Source organism: Zootoca vivipara, chromosome 12 (genome assembly GCF_963506605.1).
Source record: "Zootoca vivipara chromosome 12, rZooViv1.1, whole genome shotgun sequence".
NCBI lineage: Eukaryota > Metazoa > Chordata > Lepidosauria > Squamata > Lacertidae > Zootoca > Zootoca vivipara.
Genome location: NC_083287.1, coordinates 57637817 through 57659078, shown reverse-complemented (window position 1 = coordinate 57659078; position 21262 = coordinate 57637817). Strand labels below are relative to the sequence as shown.

Genomic DNA, 21262 nt, shown 5'->3' with positions numbered 1-21262 from the left:
GAAATTACAAGAAAGAAGATCCAACGAAACAAGAGGAAGGACTTTCTGACAGCAAGAGTTGTTTGACAGTGGACAGGGCTCCCTGGGAAGGTGGTGGACTTGTTTATTGCAGGTTTTAAGCAGAGGTTGGCTGGCCACCTGTCATGGATGCTTTAGTTGAGATTCCAGCATTGTAGGAAGTTGGACTAGATGACCCTTGGGCTCCCTTCCAACACTACAGTTCTATTATTCTGTAGTCCTGGGGGGACAATCACAAGTCTGTCATTCTAGAGACACTCAGGCAGCGGAGGCCGTTGCAAAAGGGAAGTGAAAAGTGAGAAAAATGAAAACAGGACAACAGATTTCTGGCCAAGCCAGTGCGGTGTAATGGTTAAGAGTTACAAACTAGGACCTTGGGAGACCAGGGTTCAAATTCTGACTCGGCAATGAAGCTCACTGGGTGAGCTAACCTACCTCACAAGGTTGTTGTGAGAATTAAATGGGGAGAATTACATATGCCCCCGGGAGCTCCTTGGAAGAAAGGGGGGATAGAAATGTACCAAATAAAATAATGTGTTGCTGCTGCTCTGCATAAAATAAGACACAGATGGGAGAGAGCATCGAAGTATGAATTTCCCAAGGATAGCAAACCATTGGCCTGCTCAGTATCCTGGGAGCCTCTGCTCTCAGTTTTAAACCTCGTGTGTGTGTGTGTGTGTGTTTATTTTACGGAAGATAAAAAGGATAAATCCTATAGCAGAGCTAAAGGAGTATATGCAATTACATTTAACTTGTGTGACTTGCTCCACCTGCAGAACTTCCAGCTACAAAAGTCAGTTGTAAGGAGTGCCTGTGTGTGCAATCAAATTGCATGCATGCATGCACAGAGCCTGGTGGAATCTCAGAAGCCAGGGAGCAGGGCAAGGGGATGAATAAACTTTCTACTGTTTGGCAGATTTCATTTGGCTTCACAGCTCCTTATCCCCCCCTCTTCATAATCAAGAGAAGCAGATGTGCAAGACGCACAAAGGCCGGCGGCGCTTTGCTTAATTTGCAGCTCCCGCTGTTCAGAATTCAGGTTCCCTTGGTGAAGACGGGGAATGTTTGGATTTCCAGGGAGGGCACAAACATCCGGCTGGCGTATGACAAATGGACAGGAAGGAGGAGGGCCTTTGTCAGGTGGCACTTGGCAGGCACCCGCTTCTTGAAGAGGCTCAGTTGCCCAGGGAAGGGCACCTCACTCTGGCACACATCGGGAGTGGACTACAGGAGAGAATGAAAGCACTCCACAAAGGAGGCAGCTCTACACCCAACCAGCAGGCAGAAAAGCAAGGGAGACCATTGGGTTTATTTCACAGGCAAATAATTGCACGGCATTCCCATGTCACAAGACCCAGCATGCAATCCCAGGATGGAACATGCAGCGCCCAGATCCCAAGTGCTGGCTCAGCTTCCTTTCTACACCTCCGCTTCAAAGGCATGGGTTCCCTCCCCCAGGTCTTGGATCTCCAAGTCCTCGTCCAGGAAACTTCCAGCCCCATCTCCTCTGACATACACAAAAGTCAAATCAACTCTCCTCTTTATGATCTGACCCCCCTCCCCCTGAATCTGCAAAAACCAAGTGAAATGTCACACAGACCGGTGAACTGTTCTTTTCTTGCCCTGGGGCAATTTGAAGGGCTTTGGAATAATAGGGCCCCTTTTAAATATACAGAGATACCTTGGTTCTCAAATTTAATTCGTTCCGGAAGTCCGTTCGACTCCTGAAAACGTTCGAAAACCAAGGCATGGCTTCCGATTGGCTGCAAGAGCTTCCTGCACTCAAGCAGAGGCCACGTCGGATGTTCAGCTTCCGAAAAACGTTTGAAAACCAGAACATTTCCTCCAGGTTTTTGGCATTTGGGAGCCAATTTGTTCGACAACTAAGCCGTTTGAGAACCAAGGTACCACTGTATATATGAATGATGTGCATTATATATATTCTTAAGACGTTTTGTATATATAAATTATGTTTTTAAGACTTTCATATATTCTTACTAACATATATATATATATATATATATATATATATATATATATATATATGATGTTTTATAGGTTTGCTGACATTTCAGCAGCTGGTATTGCTTTGTATTTTGTATTTTAGAAATGTGTTTTTTTCCAGACTGTATTTTTATGCTGTTCGCTGCTCTGAGCTCCCATGGGAAGAACGGCAGGATAATAAAAGGAAAAGAAGACGAAATAAAGAAGATTAGATTCCTAAGCTACTGTATTCATGGGGAGTGTGGCAGCATGACCCGGAGGCGTTTGGGGAAGCATGCGAGGTGGAGAATTTGGCTGAAGTCAAGGCCTGTGAAAACAGAGTCGCTCCTTTGCAGGATTGATGCAAAATGTAGAGGATCTACAACACATCATTTTGACTCTTCTGGCTGCTGCAGTTCGGATGACACAATTCACAAGGGGACTTTCACCTCAACCCTGCTGCTATCGGATGGGCAGCTGTGAAGCAAACTCCATGAGTGACCTCCGGTCCGCTCTGAACCTTGGTGAGGACCAGTTGGACAGTACGGAAGCTGCCAGCTGAGAATTAAGGCCCCCATCTGCACTGTAAACTTAAAGTAGTATCATACCACTTTGAAGTGTCATAGTTTCCCCCAAAGGATCCTGGGAAATGTATTTTAAGAGTGGTAAGAGCTATTAGGAGACTCCCTTTTTCACACAGAGAGTTCCTTGAGAAGAGGGATTTGGTTCATAAAACTACTTGTGGGAATAGGGGTCTGCTAACAACTCTCAGCACCCTTAACAATCTGTAGCCCTCCAGATTCTTCAGGAGAAGCCATGGCTGCTTAAGGTGCTGTGATACTGCTTCAGTGCAGACGGGGCTTTAAATATCCAGAGCAAACTGTTTAGCATTACTGAATGTTGACGTTCCTTAATATGTGGGTTCACACTCCGGCCGGCCACTTCTGCCCAGCCCCCCAGTTCTCAAAATATTTTTCTGTGGATTTACACAAATGCCACCCAGCTAACCAGCTTGGTGGGGTGAAGAAAGAACTCTGGCGCATGCTCCGACATACCAACACTCAAAGGCCCACGCATGTGGGGAAACTGTCACCAACAAGGTTTAGTCAGGAGGATGCGGGGACTTGGTGGTCTAAAAAGACAAGGTTCTGTGTCTGCGTGCTGGATAAGTCAACTTGCTGTGGTTTCACCGTGCGGGGAAAATGGCCGTGGGAATCACCTCAGAGGACAAGGCCCGAGAGGCACTGCACTGCGGCCCCTTCTCTTGAAGCCAGACAGAGTCAAAGAGCATCCTTGAGGGTGAATGGATGTAGATCCAAGATGTCAGCCTACTAAAAGGGGGGTGGGTCAGGAGCACCATGCCAGTCCACGCTGTTTTAAAACTAGGCTACATGTTGCAAAGAAGTAGTCTGAAAGGTCCCAACTTGATAATCCAGATTTCAGAGTCCCGTTGGCCAAAAACTTTCTCCCAATGCTCTTTGACTCGGACCTGAGGGTCTCCCAGCTCCTACAAGCTTTCCCAGGAGCTGTGGGGAACAGGTTCGGTTAAGGGTGTCGATGCACCCGCTGCTTTTGGATGGGACAGAGGCCAGCGCAAAAGGACGGCATCACAGGCCAGTGAGTGACAAGGATGATACTGAAAGGACAGGGCCCAGCTCAGCAATGCCAAGGGAAGGGCATCGAAGCGCAGGGTGGCTCAAAAGACGAACGAGCTGGAATCGGAGCGGGCGCTCAGGGCCCTCTCCGCTTGGGAAATGGTGTCGTCGGCGCGCTTGCTCAGGTCCCGGCACTCCTGGAGGGTCTCGTTGAACTGCTTGTAGGCCTCTTCCACGATGGAGCTCCTCCGGACAGGGCGGACGTCCCAGTACCCCTCCTCCACCCAGGGCTTGGTCAGGCCGCTGAGCTCGCCGGTCCCAGTTCCGTGGAAGCGCTTGAGAGAGCTGTCAATGTCCTTGCAGAGCTGGTAGAGCTCACTGCCGCGCCCAGAGACCCGCTCGCCGTCAATCACCTTGACCCCCGGCAGCATCTCTGCCATGGCGGTGCGGTACCCGGCGCCGCCGCAGAGCGGGTTGCTGAGGCGCCCCACGGGGTCACTGAAGCGCAGGCTCTCGAGGTGCCGCAGGCCGGCCAGGCACTGCAGCTGCTGGAGGCTGCTCAGCAGGTTCCCCGCTGCATTGAGGCTCTGCAGGTTCTCGCAGCCGGCCAGGGGCTCCAAGCTGGCGATGCGGTTGGAGGAGACGTTGAGGACGGCCAGGGCTTTGAGGGAGGAGAGGGGCCCCAGGTGGACGATGGCGTTGCCCGACAGGTCCAGCCACTCCAGGCCGCCACACTCCCCGAGGCAGCCCAGGTCTGCAATGCCCAGGCCCCGGAGCTTCAGCAGCAGGATAGACTCCAGGTCAAACTCACCTGTCTTGGCCTTCAGGAGCTGGGAGGTGATCTTCACGTTCTCTGCCTCCTCGCCCTTCTCCGTCCGGGGTTCCATCTTGGGCAGGGCAGCCAAGAAGGCAGTTCCCACGACAACTCTGGGCACACTTAGCTCCACAGCACCTTGCTCATATCACAACTGGTGTTAACAGCTGCTGTTGGGAGGGAAAGCTAGGTAGATCAGTTCCTTTGCCTCTGGAGAGAGAGAGAGAACGAACCTGGAGGGTGCAGGATGTGTTTTCTGCTTCAAATGGGTATCGATGTGGACAATGGCGCTCCTGGAAGGGGAGAGGAAAAAGGATGTCGGATCAAGATGGGGTCAAATATTTATTTATCTGTTTGCTTATTTATAGCGTGAGGACCTCCCTCTTCACCCAAAACAGCACTTTAAAGGGGACCTAGAACCCTGTGTCTTTGGACAATGGAAACCAAAAGAAATAAACTAACGCATCGAGCGTTCTACCCTGCTACCTCTCCCATGAATGAGCAAGGAAGTAAGCATTGCTAATTTGGATTTGTTAATTTAACTAAATGCAGGTACATTCCAAACTCCAGACTGCCTGACACTGAGGAGGCTTCCAGACTTTCCCTATGTTCAGGTGAGAGTCAGTCACAAAGCAGCAAATTCAGTTTTGAGCACTCATTGACCAAATATGATATGATACGATAGGCAAAAATCTGAAGGGCTGTTGTGTGTAAGATGGAACGATATTGTTTTCTCCTGGTCTGGAGACCCAAACCAATGGATTCAGGTGGCAAGAAAGGAGATTCCGACTCAACATTAGGAATAGCTTTCTGACGATAAGAGCCGTTTGACAATGGAATGGACTCAGAAAGTGGTGTTTGTATAAAATGTTGTATAAAATGTTGTATAAAATGGCATCAAGAATAATTATTTTTTTAATGGTGGACTCTTCTCCACCAGAGGTTTTAGAAGTTGGATGGCCATCTGTCAGGAATTCTTTGGTTGTGATGCCTGCATTGCCAGGGGTTGGACTGGATGACCCTTGGGGTCCCTCCCAACCCCACTTTTTTTTTTTTGATTCCCTAGGTTGAAGTAATCTCTCCATCAGTTTAGCGCACAGTATAGGACATGCCACAGCAACCAGAACCAACACATTTTAGCTACTGCAGACTGCCAAGTGACAAGATACTTGATATGCAACCATGGATCACACACAGTTTTCCATACAGCACAAGACATTGTGATTCGTTATTATATGCAGCTCTGCAAACCCTATGCAGGGCCGCACTGAAGGTGTCTTCAGGACATGCCAGCTGATGTGTGGAAATTGCCTTCAAAGGAGACACCAAGATGTGGGCTGGTGGTACGCACACTGCCCAAAACATTGGCTTCATCTGGATGCAATAATTCCAGCAGCCGTAGTATCAGCTACCACCAAATAAGACTTCCCTCCAGTGCTACTAAGCAGGCAGGTGTGGAAACCTGGAGCACAACAGCTCAATGCACAGAATCCCCTGCATTCAATACATCCCCGGCAGACACATGTGTTCAGTGTTGCATGATGCTTCCTCTGCAGAAGCAGAAAATCAAGAAAACAAGCCATTTTCTTCTGGGCCAACTATAGCTGTTCTCAACTTTTCTTTTTTCTTTTTACAAATAACCGTATTTCAAAGCAACTACAGTTCTAATAAGAACAGCAATAACAATCTCACTTGCTGCACACAGCTGAATTGCAAAGCCTGCAATCCTATCCATGTCTACTTGGGAGAAACATCTCTCCCCATGAGCATGGCAGGACTTACTTCTGAGTAAAAACATGTGGGATTGGGCTGTAGAGGCCCACCCCTCTCCCAACATACACCTAATACACATCAATGTACGGTATACAGTATTTTGCAAAGAGCACTGGGTACTGCTAACATCTTCATGCCTCTAGCCACTGGGGGGGCCTGCTCTCACCCCCACATTTAGGCATGTGCATGGGTACATATACAGTGCCAAATATACACCTGCTTACATGTGCACATGGGGGGGGGTTGCAGAGACAGGGGGAGTCCCTGCCACCCTCCTTACAAATGGTCAGCCCAGCCCCCATCTCTGCTTTGAATCATTGTTGCAACCCTGATTAAGGATTCTATTCGTATTCTTATTCTTATTCTTATTATTCTTATTATGCCTTGCCCACCTGACTGGGCTGCTACAGCCACTCTGGGTGGCTTCCAGCATATATTAAAACATTTATTTATTTTTGCATGGCAGGGTTGTTATAAGAATTCTAAGGTCTCCAATGTACAAGGCAAACACGTACGTTAAGTATATAAACCATATGCCTGAAATAGAACAGGAGAGCGACCCTGGAGCCATTTTGACTCTCCCAAATTGACCTCAAATATTTCTCTGCCAGGAGAAAGGAAATGGGAAAAGCTTTCCCATTGTCCTTGGACTGTAGGGGCTTACACCTCCCTTTTCAAATACAGTCTGGCAAGTTAAGCTGAGCAAACTATCACTATGCTTAAGAGATTCAGGAACTAAAGTAAAAAAATTCCTTCAGTAGCACCTTAAAGACCAACTAAGTTTTTATTTTGGTATGAGCTTTCGTGTGCATGCACGAGGTGCTACTCTTTAAGGTGCTACTGAAGGAATTTTTTCATTTTGTTTCGACTCAGACCAACACGGCTACCTACCTGTAACTAGGAACTAAAGTATTTACCATCTCAAAGGAATGGCCAGGCTACCCCAGAGAAGCAACACTGTCAAATTTCTGCTGTAGACCACCTCCTTCTGCGATATATGTATGATGTTTTGGGGTGGTGGTCTCTGGCTACAGGGTGGGCAATTTCGAAAGCCTATATGTAGGAGTTCGGGCACTATTGTTCGGGGTTCTCCTCCCTCCTGCGTGTGGTGAGTTGCAGCAGTTCATTTCCTTTGATAAAGATCAAGCTTACTAGCCATTTTGCTTCCAATATACTCTGGTTGGCCTCTGTTATTTTCTCCGCCCGATAGAGACCTCACAAGGGACTCTAGACGGGGCTCCAGGTACCCCATAAGGGAATTTGAGGCATTTTCCTTGTAACAGTGTGTCGGGCTAGATTTCTCTAGCCTTCCAACTCTACCCTCCCTTGATCTCCTTCCCGTGGCTGGATTTGCGTATAAGCTAAAAAAGCAATCGCTTAGGGCCGCCCCACTCTCTTGGAGGGCCCCCAAAAAATTAAAGGAAAAAAAACCTGGATGTACATTTCCAAAACATAAGATAAAAAACCAAATAAAGCAAAACCTACATACAGCAACAGTGTTTTGTGTTGTCTAGGCCAGTGTTTCTCAAACACTAGTGTGCCGCGAGATGTTGCCTGGTGTGCCGTGGGAGAATTACTTTATATATAGTCAATATAGGCACAGAGTTAATTTTTTTAACATTTTCTAATGGTGGTGTGCCTCGTGATTTTTTTCATGAAACAAGTGTGCCTTTGCCCAAAAAAGGTTGAGAAACACTGGTCTAGGCTCCTATTGGTTACGTGCAAATGGCTTTAGATACTTATTAGGTCCATAAATTACATATAGCATATATTCAACACACAAAAAACAGCGACACATTTGTTGTTGACAAAGGACAGCTGAACATAGAAAGGGCCCCATTACCTTCAGGAACTGAGGGCCGCATCAAACCTCAATCCGGCCCTGGTGGGGGTGGAGAGGAGGCACAAAGAGAGGGAGAAGCATCCCCACCACCACCATCATCCCGTTTCCATGGCAACGTGGACCAGAATTGCATCCCCGAGAGTCCTCTCTCTCCCCCACTCTCCCCCCCCCCAAACCTGGCACTGCCGGTCCTAGATCCAGTATTGGGGGGGGTTGGGATCTGGGGGGGGGTCCTCCCTTCCCCACACCGCGTTCGCCTTACCGCTACCACCGGGCACGACAAGGCCGCCTCTTCTCCCCTTCCTCGTCCAGGCCTCGCTTAGAAACCCCCGCAGCAGGCCGCGTTGCCATGGCGACGCGAGGCCTTGCCCGGGACGCCTTGTTTAAAGGGACAGGATGTGTCGCATTTCCCCTGCTATTATATGCTGCCCTTTGGGGCTGCACCTCCTCAACAGCCCTAGTGTGGTCTCTTGTTGAATCGATGGTGATCACGATGGTGATAGAATTGCAGAGTTGGAAGGGAACCCGAGGGTCATCTAGTCCAACCCCCTGCAATGCAGGAATCTCAGCTAGATCATATATGAAATACTGCCATCCAACCAGCTGGAAGGGATCTCTAGGGTCATTATTATTATTATTATTATTATTATTATTATTATTATTATTAATAATAATAATAATAAATACTATGCCCATCTGGCTGTGTTTCCCCAGCCACTCTGGGTGGACTCCAACAAATATTAAAATACAATAGTCCTTCCCTAAGCAGGGCTGCCTTCAGATGTCCTCTAAAAGTCTGGTAATTGTTGTTCTCTTTGACATCTGGTGGGAGGACGTTCCACAGGGTGGGTGCCACCACCGAGAAGGCCCTCTGCCTGGTTCCCTGTAACTTGGCTTCTCGCAGCGAGGGAACCGCCAGAAGGCCTTTGGATCTGGTCCTCAGTGTCCGGGCAGAGCGATGGAGGTGGAGACGCTCCTTCTAATCCAACGCCCTGCAATGCAATAAATTCAGCTAGATCATATGTGAAATATGGTCATCCAACCAGTTGGAAGGGACCCCGGAGGTCATATAGTCCAACCCCATGAAATGCAGGAATCTCAACTAGATCATGTGAAATACGGCCATCCAACCAGTTAGGAGGGACCTCCAGGGTCATCTAGCCAACCCCCTGCAATGCAGGAATCTGTCGTCCAAAGTGCAGGTCTTGAACCCATCACCCTCGGATTAAGTGTCTCACGCTCTACCAGCTCAGCCTTCCCTCAGGACAATCATAATAGCTCAGGCTACCAACTGTTAAAACCAGTGCTTTCTTGGGGGGAGGGGGCTGTTACTCACCAAGAAGTTGTTCCAGTAAATGCCACTCTTTTAGCATTTGTGGGGTGGGGAAGGTGGTTAACGGGTGTCTGGCTTTAACACTTTTTATCATTTAAAAAGATTTTTGCTGAATTGTTTTTTTTGTTGCTGCTGTAAAGCACTTTTATTTTATTTTTAAATAGCATAGCAGTATATAAATATTTTTTATAAATAAATGTGGTTTCTTTACAGATTTATTTGGTTTTTCAAATTAAATGTTTACAGATATTTATCCAACATAAATAATCAAAAACAAGATTCCAAGGAATCTCCTGGACTTCCATCCTCCCCTATGTGGGTCTTACTGTTAATTATTTCCTCCTGCATCATTTATGATACTCCAAATACTTTACCTCTTGCATTATGTCCAAAATTCACCTTAAACAACAAGTGATATTCCAATCCTACTAACGATTTTAACTGTTTACAATGGTTCTAGTTACAGGTAGGTAGCCGTGTTGGTCTGAGTCGAAACAAAATAAAAAAATTCCTTCAGTAGCACCTTAAAGACCAACTAAGTTTTTATTTTGGTATGAGCTTTCGTATCTGATGAAGTGTGCATGCACACGAAAGCTCATACCAAAATAAAAACTTAGTTGGTCTTTAAGGTGCTACTGAAGGATTTTTTTATTTTGTTTACAATGGTATTTAAGATAAGTTATAAATTTTCCTTTCCTTATTAAAATTTTGGTCTTCCTGATTTCTTAATTCTTCCGGTCATTTTAGCCATTTCAGCATAGTCCATTAACTTCATCTGCCATTCTATAAATAAATTTCACAGCAGAACAGAGTGTCACTCCAGAACCACTATCCAGATCAACGCGTCCAAAATCGTGAACGTGGCTTGAAATCCCCACATTGATTTGTAACAAATCTTGTAAGATTTGCGAGTCATCAGGCCTGCCTGCTTTTAGCAGGTTTGCGGGTAGGGGGAACCCTCTTGAGCCCTGACCTGTGCCCAGCTGGAATCGGGGTCCTTGAATGCTGACTATCCATCCCCCTTGCTCCCCAAATAGGTGCATTGAGGAATCCGACTTGTGTGTCTGGAATGTGCCCTACTATACATAGGGGGCGAGTCACCTCCATTGCCCTGCCCCCTTTGTCCACAGCATCCGGCCCCTGCAAGGGTGCCCAGGGCCATGAAGCAATGTGGCCCTCTAGCAATTTTATACTTACCACCCATGTGCATGGGGTGATGTTTTTTATGGTGCTCAAGATGGTTTAAGAATGCGTGAGAGTCTCCAAAGTCTGCACGTTCGGTGTGCGAGAGAATAGACCTATGCACATGCTGTGGGCGATACCCAAACCAAGCAAACTCCTAACGCTGTGGATGTAGCCTATCTTGATTTCAGCAAGGCCCTTGACAAGGTGCCCCATGATATTCTTGTAAAGAACCTGGTAAAATGCAGGCTAGACAATGCTACCATTCAGTGGATTTGTAACTGGCTGACTGACCGAACCCAAAGGGTGCTCATCAATGGCTCCTCCTCATCCTGGAGAGTAGTGACTAGTGGGGTGCCACAGGGTTCTGTCTTGGGCCCAGTCTTATTCAACATCTTTATCAATGACTTGGATGATAGGCTTGAGGGCATCCTGAGCAAGTTTGCAGACGACACCAATTTGGGAGGGGTTGCTAATACCCCAGAGGACAGGATCACACTTCAAAATGACCTTAACAGATTAGACAACTGGGCCAAAGCAAACAAGATGAATTTTAACAAGGAGAAATGTAAGGTACTACACTTGGGCAAAAAAAATGAAAGGCACAAATACAGGATGGGAGACACCTGGCTTGAGAGCAGTACATGTGAAAAGGATCTAGGAGTCTTGGTAGACCACAAACTTGACATGAGTCAGCAGTGCGATGCAGCAGCTAAAAAAGCCAATGCAATTCTGGGCTGCATCAATAGGAGTATAGCATCTAGATCAAGGGAAGTAATAGTACCACTGTATTCTGCTCTGGTCAGACCTCACCTGGAGTACTGTGTCCAGTTCTGGGCACCACAGTTCAAGAAGGATACTGATAAGCTGGAACGTGTCCAGAAGAGGGCAACCAAAATGGTCAAAGGCCTGGAAACGATGCCTTATGAGGAACGGCTTAGGGAGCTGGGTATGTTTAGCCTGGAGAAGAGAAGGTTAAGGGGTGATATGATAGCCATGTTCAAATATATAAAAGGATGTCATATAGAGGAGGGAGAAAGGTTCTTTTCTGCTGCTCCAGAGAAGCGGACACAGAGCAATGGATTCAAACTACAAGAAAGAAGCTTCCACCTAAACATTAGGAAGAACTTCCTGACAGTAAGAGCTGTTCGGCAGTGGAATTTGCTACCAAGGAGTGTGGTGGAGTCTCCTTCTTTGGAGGTCTTTAAGCAGAGGCTTGACAGCCATCTGTCAGGAATGCTTTGATGGTGTTTCCTGCTTGGCAGGGGGTTGGACTGGATGGCCCTTGTGGTCTCTTCCAACTCTATGATTCTTCCTCTGACCCTTTCATCACTGTCTGTGGGCTCTGAGCCTTCTTCCCTGGGGGTGGGGTTCCCCAGCTGGTTCCTCCCCCATTCCTCTACGCCCAATCATGACACCCCCTCGCATGCAGCAGCACCAGTAGCCACATGGGAGCCTATCTCACACGGGCCGTGAAGGATCCCAGTCATTCATGGTGTCATCAGAACAAGATCAGTACCATAATGGATCAGGGCCAAGCTGCATCCAGCTCAGCTACTTGTGGCAAAACTACTACCAAGAAGGAGGTGCTGTAAAGTCCTCTGGAATTAAGGCAGCAAATTACTCAGCGTTGTCCCCTGATGGGGGCATGGCTGGGGGGAGCCAAGCTGCAAGGTGCTTAATATTAGACATCACCCACATCATCCAGATGCAGACACACAAAATATTATGAAGGTTCATTTATTTCTGAAAGCATCAGGGCTAAAGTCAGAATTGACATAACTCCCCCCCCTTTCCACCAAAGAAGGCTTTACAAAACGTAATGTACATTCGCTTGAGGATGCTACTAAAATGATTTCTTGGCAATATTTTTTTTAAACATTTTTTCCCCATTATTATTTAAAGCTGAGAATGTCTGGATACTGAGATGTTTCGCCCACTCTGAGCCAGCTGCCAGGTTCGTGTATCTCAGGTATGTGTTCAAAGAATCCCTGCAAAGAATCCGCCCCCCCAACAAAAAAGCCCAAGCTTCTAGCCCTTATGGAGGTGGAGTTAGGCTTGGATGTTGCAGAGAGAGCCTGGAGAACCCTCAGAAGCCACTGAGAATATATCCCAACAGCTGTGAACCAAGGCTTTCGATAGCTCAGGGAGTTTATTGCCTGTATGAGTGACTAGCAAGAATAAAATAAATTATGAAAAGTTTATTGTCTCGGCCGGGGTGGGTGGGAGGGAGCGTAACTTCCAGAATTATGAAAAATATGCTTACTTTGCAGTATATTTAGGCTGCCGACACTGGTGTACGATTTATTTCTGCAGGGCTTGTTTTGATTCTTTATAGCACAGAATACACACTTTCCTGCAGCAGAATTACGTGGCCTCTTGGTCATTGCCAGTTGGCCCCAAAAGCCATGGGGAAAATGAGGGGCTGCTCTTGCGGCTGCTGCTGCTGCAACTGCTGCTGAAGGGAGCCCTCGGGCAAGGCAGCCGGCCACACAGTGGCACTGCTGGGCAGGGGGGCACTGGTGTGCGTGCGCTCGTGGCGCAAGAGGTGGGTCTTGCGGCTGAAGCTGCGGGCGCAGTGAGTGCAGATGTAGGGGCGCAGGCCGGTGTGGACAGCTTGGTGGCGCACAAGGTTGGTCTTGGAGCTGAAGCGCCGCGGGCATTGGGCACAGGCATGGGGGCGCAGGCCCGTGTGCACTGCCTCGTGGCGCGCCAGGTGCGACTTGCGGCTGAACGCCCGCCCGCACAGCGGGCAGGCGAAGGGACGCTGCCCGGCGTGGGACTTGACATGTGCCAGCAGGCTGGCCCGGGTGCCAAAGGCGCGCCCGCACTGGGCGCAGGAGAACGGGCGCTCGGCCGAGTGCTGGTTGCGCCGGTGCCTCTGCAGGTGCCTCTTGTGGGCGAAGCAGCGCCCGCACTCGCCGCAGGAGAACGGGCGCTGCCCGGCGTGCCCGCTGCACTGGTGCGCCGCCAGCCCGGCCCGGTGCGCGAAGCTCCTCTCGCAGTGCGGGCAGGCGTAGGGCAGCAGGCCCATGTGCCCGCGGAGGTGCGCCGTCAGGTGGCGCTTGTCGCTGAAGCCCCTCCCGCACTCGGCGCAGGAGAACGGGCGGCCGCCCTCGGCGTGGAGCCGCTGGTGCGATGCCAGGTTCTTCCTCCAGGCAAACGCCTTTCCACAGTCGGAGCACAGGAACGGCTTTTCTTCCGGGCGCTGGCAAGGATTGGGTTCTTCCTCCTCCTCCTCTTGCGGTTCGATCTTGCCAACTTGCTCCATGCAGGGGGCTCCACCCTCTGCCTCCCCCAGCGCCCTGCAGAGGGCACCAAAGTGGCCTTGCTCGGGGTAGACCATTCCGGGAGCCGCCATGCCATCGTCCCTCTGCCCGGGGTGCTCCATGCCAGGGACTCTCTCTGACTTGGGATCCACCTGACCCTTAAAGAGGACTGCACTCGGATACGGCTCCGTGTGCCCCACACAGGGGGCAGAAAACTGCCCCAGTCCGACCTCGTTGCTGTACGAAACGGTCGCCAGCCTGAGTCCGCCCTGCTCTGCGCAGACACCGGCTACTTGCCCGGTTTCGACGGCTGCGACCTGCCCCATTCCACCATGCTCACCACCGCAGACACCCACCTCCTGCCCGGGTTCCGAGCCACCCCCGTAGATCCCCGTCGCTGCTTGACCCGCCTCCGGAAGCTCCCCATGCGCCGACGGGGCCCCCTCTTCGTGGAGTCGCTGGTGGCGTAGCAGGTGCCTGCGGTGCACGAAGGTGCGGTCGCAGAGTGGGCAGGCGTGGGGCCGCTCGCCGGTGTGCGTGAGCTGGTGGCGCACCAGGTGGGTCTTCTTGCGGAAGCTCTTGGCGCAGCGGTCGCAGGGGAAGGGGCGCTCGCCGGTGTGCACCCGCTCGTGCGAGCCCAGGTGGATCTTCTGCGAGAAGCGGCGCCCGCAGTGGGCGCAGGCGAAGGGGCGCTCGCCGGTGTGCACCCGCGCGTGGCGCGTCAGGTGGGCCTTCTTGCCAAAGGCCTTCCCGCACTGCGGGCAGGTGAAGGGGCGGGGGCGGGGGTCCCCGGGGCTGCCCGCTGGTGGGGGTCCCGGGTGCTCGCACCGGGGGCAGCCCAGCGGCTTCTCCTCGCTCAACATCTGCCACTGCTGCAGCGCCAAGCCTGACAGCTCGCCCAGACCTCCTCCTCCTCCATTGGCGCCGTACTCCTCCACGGGGTTCAGCCCCTCAGACTTGCAGACTCCCGCTGCGACAGGCAGTCCCGAGAGCAGCACCTCTGCGCTCAGCCCCGCCGGCCACTCCGAGTACTCTTCCTCCGCTTCCACCTTCACCGCGCGGAGCAGCCACCCGCCTGCCGGGATGGAGGGCACAAAGAGAGAGGTGTTAGGGGACGTACGGAGACAGGACCGATTCACAGGGCGTCTGGATGCTGTGTTCATAATCCCATCGTTCAGATATATGGTGAAATAAAGTTCTGGTCACCTCACCTCAAAAAGGGTATCGAGGAGTTGGGAAAGGTTAAAGGCAGGCACCCCCCAAACTCGGCCCTCCAGGTGTTTTGGGACTACAATTCCCATCATCCCTGACCACTGGTCCTGTAAGCTAGGGATGATGGGAGTTGTAGTCCCAAAACATCTGGAGGGCCGAGTTTGGGGATGCCTGGTTAAAGGGGATAGAACAACGCCCGCAGGACGAAAGGTGACAGCATTTGGGGCTTTTTTTTGGTGACCTGATAGAAGTTTATGAAATAATACAGTACAGTGGAACCTTCGGTTATGGATTTAATTCGTTCCAGGGGTCCATGCGCACCCCGAAAAGTTTGTAACCAAAGGCAGCGGTTCTGCGCACGCACGTGGCGCGCAGAGCGCTTTTGTGCATGCGGGCGCGGCGAAACCCAGAAGAATACACTTCCGGGCTTGCCGCGTTCATAACCTGAAAGTTACGTATGCAGAACGGTAAGTAACCGGAGGGTCCACTGTATGTATATGGCTAAAAATGAAAATGGAGGACTCCTCACACATTATAAACTTTTTGGTTAACTTAAACTGTTGATTGCCTTCTATACAAATAGTATTCTGGGATAAGAACTTAACATTATTTGGTTGTTATTCTTCATGCATTGCCTAAACACTACCTCCTGGGTTAGAGTGGGATTATTTCATTATTTATCTGCATGAGGTTGTTATATTTTGGAGGATTTTATTTTATTTTTTAAAGTGAGTTTATAAAATGAAGCATAGAGAAAATGGACAGTTTCTCTGCTCCTTCCATTACGCTAGAACTTGTGAACATGCAAGAAAGATAAACGTCGGAAGACACCGTGCAGAATTAATCTACGGAACTCCCTCCCTCAGGAGGCACGGGGATTAATAATAATAATAATAATAATTTTATTATTTGTACCCCACTTATCTGACTGGGTTGACCCAGCTACTCTGGGAGGATCCAACAAACACAGAAGCTTAATAAAACATCAAACATTAAAAACTTCCCAATATAGGATTTTGCAGCTCCTGTTAGGAGTGCTAGTTGCGAGTGGACATTTATAGGGTAAGGCTATCTTGCAGCTAAACTGGTCCCAAGTTTGTATACTACTAGCACCACCTTGAACTCGGCCCCGTAGCAGATCGGCAGCCAGTGCAGTCTCTGAGCACAGGCGTCATACACCGACAAGGCCAGCAATCGGGCTTCAGCATCGCACACTGACTGCCACTTCTGAATCAAGGGCGATTGAAGCCCTACCTCGCATTGCAATAATAAGAATAAATAACAGTCCTCACCTCTCTCTAGGCCTCTCGGGGCTTCTCCTCTCATCCTCTGCTCCTCCCCGGCCCTTCGCTGCTCTTCGCTCTTCCTGGCATCCTCAGTCTCCAGAGGGACACATCCTGCAGAGGGGAGAGAAAAACTGAATAAAAGCCACACTTTGGTCAGGACACGGAGGTAAATAAATGGCTCGGCCAACGGCTCAGGGGCCTTGGAAACCCTGAAGTTGGAAAAGGGCGACCAAAATTATCCTGGGGACGGAGCGATTCCCCTATGAAAAAGGCTGCAGCATTTGGGGCCTTTTAGTTTAGAGAAAAGTCTAGGAAGAGGCAACACGAGAGGAGTTGACAAAATTATTCACAGACTGGAGGAAGCGGAGAGAGAAAAGCTTTTTCTCCCTCTCTCGTAACACTAGAACCTGCGGGGATGCAATGAAATTGAATGCGGGACAGATGAAAGAAAGTCCTTCTCCGCACAGCGGAGGGTTAGACTGAGGAACTCCCTGCCACAGGAGGCAGGGAGGGCCACCAACTTGGATGGCCAACATCCCACTGGCCACTATGAGAAGAGGGCGCTTGACCCAGCAGCGCACTTCTGCTAATATGGGTTTGCCGGCTTCTCTAACCTGCGCCGGCAGCATCCGACCGCTCCGTGGGCTCTGCATCTCCCTGGCCCTTGAGCAGCAGCGGACCGCCTTCCTCAATCTGGGCAACCATCTCGGGCTTGGTGACTGGGGATCCTGCAAAAGAGAAAGCGTAAGATTATCATGGCTTCTGACTCTTCGGTATTAACCAAAGAGGCAGATTCATTAGTATCTCTGTTCATAGTGCATGGCTTTGCTCCTCCTCAAAATGCCTTGTTGAATTAACTAAAGTGCAGTGGTACCTTGGTTCTCAAACTTAATCCTTTCCGGAAGTCCGTTCCAAAACCAAAGCATTCCAAGGCCAAGGCGCGCTTTCCCAGAGAAAGGAATGCAAAACGGATTAATCCGTTCCAGACTTTTAAAAACAACCCCTAAAACAGCAATTTAACATGAATTTTACTATCCAACCACAGAGCCATAAAATGAAAGCAATAAACAATGTACTGTAGTCACATAATCAATCAATGAATCAATCAATCAATAGCTGAACTGGGTTCCACACAGTCACAAAAATCAAACAAAATGAGCTGCAAAAACACAAAATAAATAGCAAAAACAGACAGACCTCAGCGTAACACTCAAATCGGAAGCGTAACACTCAAAACAGGCACATGCGGCTTCCGAAAAAAGTTTGCAAACTGGAACATTTACTTCTGGGTTTGCAGTGTTTGGGTTCCAAGTTGTTTGATTACCAAGGCGTTTGAGAACCAAGGTACCGCTGTATACAAATGTCTCAAATAAATACATAAATGCCTAGAACATCTATGTCTGCACAATGAAGAAACACAATCTAGTTCCGGGGAAAATTTGGATTATAAATGAATTAATATAAAGATAATATAGTAGGCACAAGAAGAGATGACTTGGCCATTGCACCCCATGCCCAGATTAGATTACTGCAATGTGCTCTGTGTGGGGCTGCCCCTGAAGACTGTATTTGCCCCATCACCCCCACCTCCAGGCCTCAGTTTCCCCATGCCAGGTCTAGAAAAAAGCTCCACACATTCATTCCACAGGAGATCAGGTTGTGGGGCAGGGAGGAGGGCGGGAAAAGCGTCCTTGTTTTACCCAAAGCGATGGTGGCGCCGTAATTCTCCCGCATGGCGTCCTCATGTGCCGCCCACTCCTTCCAGCGCTCAGGGGCGAGATACAGGGCTGCGTCCTCACAGCGCACTGGCACCTGCAAGGACCAAGGGGCAAGTCAGGAATCTGGAAAATCTCAGCTCTGCTATTCCCACAGCTCCTGTTCCGATAATCCCATCTTTTTTCTCCAAGGAGCTCCGGGTGGCGCACATGCTTCCATCGGCTCCTCGTTTCATCCCCGCAACAACATGGCGAGGCAGACAGGGTGAGAAATCAGCTGGGAGCCAGGAAAATTTTACGACCGGGTGGCAGGTTGGCGACTGGGAAAAGCAAGATGTCCCTTAGAGAAGGACCTCAAATATCCTCCTTGAAGCTTGCACTTGTTTTATTCTGGATTGCTGTATATTTGATGTTTTGATGTGCTGCAAACAGGGCGGATTTGATTTAAATCAAATTGATTTCGACACACAAGGCAGGCCCCACAAATAACCCAGAGATGCATTTTAAATAAAAGGACACATTCGACTCACATAAAAACACGCTGATTCCCAGGACTGTCCGTGGGCCGGCTTTAGAATGTGATTGGGCCGGATCTGGCCCCCGGGCCTTAGTTTGCCTACCCATGTCTTTACCCATAGGAACTATTAAAAGAAAACCTTTACAGAAAGTTAACGCTTAGATCAGGGGTCAGCAAAAATTTTCAGCAGGGGGCTGGTCCACTGTCCCTCAAACCTTGTGGGGGGCTGGAGTATATATTTTTGGGGGGGGAGAACAAATTCCTATGCACCAGAAATAACCCAGAGGTGCATTTTAAATAAAAGGGCACATTCTACTCATGTAAAAACTCACTGATTCCCGGACCGTTCGTGGGCCGGATTGAGAAGGCGATTGGGCCGGATCCAGCCCCCAGGCCTTAGTTTGCCTACCCCTGGCTTAGATCCTCAAAGGTACAAAAAGGCGGTGAAATGAGCTTCCTAGTTACTGTCCTCTGTAATGTTTTCCCAGAGGGAATAGGGCTCCATGCCCAACTTGTGCCGTTTCTCGCTTTATAAACTGCAAGCGGCTGTTTGGTTGAGCTCGCGCCTCGTGATGGGAAGATGCCACAGGAGTAAAAGCCCTCCGCTTAAGTAAATGCCAAGGTTATTATCACCCAGGACACCTGAACAGCGGTTGGCTTCCCACCCCCCCACCCCCGAAATCCCTTGAGCAAAACAGCAATATTCATAATGACAGGCTGGAGAAAGATATGTAATTAAGCTTCTTCTAGTTCGGGACAAACAACTGATTTACGCTACACTTGTATTTATAAAAGTCCCGGCTTTAAAAAAAAAAGCCTTCAGATCAAGATTCCCTTTCCGTTTCAGCGGCCCAGACTGCTACGTAAAATATTATTCATGGCCCCAAACTAACGAGCCGTTGCACCCGTGACGCACGAAGGCTAGAACGAAGGAAGGGCAGGGGGGAAAAACCCCAGAGCTCCCTGCAGCTCAGCGCTTAGAAAATAAGTGGCATTTTTATTTTGAATGCTTCTTCGAACTTCTTTCGCCCTGCCCCACTGGTAACAGATTCAACTTAAAGGAGATTGCGGCTCCATACCAGGAAGAACTTTGTGAGGGCAAGAGCTGCTTGAGAGTGGAAAGGTGGCGGACTCTCCTTCCTTGGATCTGTCAGGGATGCTTTAGCCGAGATTCCTGCATTGCAGGGGGTTGGGCTAGAAGACCTCTGGGGGTCCCTTTCAACAGGGGCGGACTTTGCTCATATGGTGCCCTGAGTGAGGCCAAAACTAGGTGGCCCAAAATGGAGATTCTCAATTACGGATCTCCTCAAATTTGTGTCCCCTTGGCTCAGCGACCTGCGCGGAGGAACCGCCTTCACTGCCTTAAATTCGACGCTGTTTCCGACTCTACCAATTCTAGGCTTCAGATGCGAATCCTGCCTTGCCAGGTGGGCTGCACTGGGGGACCCCAGCGGGTCTCCTCCTGCACCTCTGCAGAAGTTCTGCCCTAAGGCCACGACCCCGTTGAGGCGCTCCGCCGCCGTGCAAACCTCCCCATTGGTAATGTGCGAGACTCTTAATCTCAGGGTGGTGGGTTCCAGTCCCGCATTGGGCAGAAGATTCTGCATTGCAGAGGGCTGGGCTGGATGACTCTTGGGAGTCCCTTCCAACTCGACCATTCTAGGATTCATTGCAAGGCGGCCGGTGCAGGATCGTGGCCTTAGCCGTGTGCACTTTTGACACTTCTCGTGCCCTGCGCCCCTTTGCCTGCGCACGGCCGGGACGCCCCTCTCTCCGCCGCATCCGGCCTGCTGCCTCCCGAAGATTTGCCCCCCGAGGGCTGATCTTCCTGGGTGGCATTTGGGGCCCGGAAGACATGCAAATGAGGACTAATTGCCTCTCGGCCACATCAAAGCAGCTGAACTCCTCCGCCTCCGCCTCCTTACCTGCGCGGCAGCCCCGACGGCCATCCGTGGGCCCGGATCCTGAGGGAGCGGCAGGCTCCGCAGCGCGCCCACCTCCTGCGCCCGATCCTGGGCTGCGCGAGGAGAGGAGAGGAGGGAGGGGTGCGCGCGCTCACACACACACCCGTCCCAAAAAATGTGGGTGCGCGGGGCGTGGGAAGAAAGAGCCCGCGGGGCGCGCGTCTGCAGAAAGGGAAAGTGCGCGCACCACCCGGGCCCTACGCCGCAAGGGGGATCCCGCGCGGAAGGATCGGGGCCGGCTCCTCGGGAGAAAGCTTGCCCCGCACCCCCTCCCCCGATTGCAAAGACCCCCCCCCCCAAAAAAAGGGAGAAGGAGAGAGGCGGTTTTGCAAAAACGGGCTGGTCCCGCCTGCTGGCCGTGCGCGCCGCCGGATTGCCCTGCTCGGCGGAGGGAGAGGGGAACTACATCTCCCAGCAGGCACCGCGCCCGGGGGGGGGCTCGGGAGAGAGAGAGAGAGAGAGAGAGAGAGAGAGAGAGAGAGAGAGAGAGAGCGCCTTGCAATTCAGCGCTTCGTGCTTCCGTCGGGTTGCAAGGCGGAGAGGGGCGCGCGCGGAGGGAGCCAGCTGCAAGGAGATGCGCGCGCACGAGGAATCTGGTTGCTCCTTAAGGACTAGTGGATTGAGGAGGATAGCAGAAGCGCATACCCTCCGGCATTTCTCCGATGAAAATAGGGACGTCCTATTCAATAATATATTATTATTATTATTATTATTATTATTATTGGGTTCCCTAGCCATTCTGGGCGGCTTCCAACATA

General features: G+C 50.3%; 2 protein-coding genes across 3 annotated transcripts; both read right to left on the bottom strand.

Annotated features, from left to right (window-relative positions):
• Positions 1-708: 708 nt before the first annotated feature.
• On the bottom strand, positions 709-12923 carry LRRC61 (leucine rich repeat containing 61). Of its 2 annotated transcripts, XM_060280527.1 has the most exons (3): positions 12808-12923; positions 8289-9018; positions 709-4703 (listed from the first exon to the last, which is right to left on the bottom strand). In XM_060280527.1, the coding sequence occupies exon 3, from the start codon at positions 4481-4483 to the stop codon at positions 3698-3700; it is 786 nt and encodes a 261-aa protein (XP_060136510.1). In that variant the 5' UTR covers positions 4484-4703; positions 8289-9018; positions 12808-12923; the 3' UTR covers positions 709-3697. The 2 variants fall into 2 exon arrangements, with proteins under 2 accessions (XP_060136510.1, XP_060136511.1); XM_060280528.1 differs by lacking the exons at positions 8289-9018; positions 12808-12923 and adding an exon at positions 8027-8280.
• Positions 11587-20896, bottom strand: LOC118092050 (zinc finger protein 467). The gene is made up of 5 exons (XM_035129781.2): positions 20466-20896; positions 18009-18120; positions 16923-17036; positions 16315-16419; positions 11587-14885 (listed from the first exon to the last, which is right to left on the bottom strand). The coding sequence occupies exons 1-5, from the start codon at positions 20487-20489 to the stop codon at positions 12925-12927; spliced, it is 2316 nt and encodes a 771-aa protein (XP_034985672.1). The 5' UTR covers positions 20490-20896; the 3' UTR covers positions 11587-12924.
• Positions 20897-21262: the final 366 nt, after the last annotated feature.

Coding starts and splice junctions, on each gene's coding strand:
- LRRC61 (XM_060280527.1), bottom strand. CDS start 4,483: ATGGAACCCCGGACGGAGAAGGGCGAGGAGGCAGAGAACGTGAAGATC.
- LOC118092050 (XM_035129781.2), bottom strand. CDS start 20,489: ATGGCCGTCGGGGCTGCCGCGCAG. Junction 18,121..20,465: donor CCGTCGGGGCTGCCGCGCAG/GTAAGGAGGCGG, acceptor TGGTCCTTGCAG/GTGCCAGTGCGCTGTGAGGA. Junction 14,886..16,314: donor CCCGAGAGGCCTAGAGAGAG/GTGAGGACTGTT, acceptor CCATCCCGGCAG/GCGGGTGGCTGCTCCGCGCG.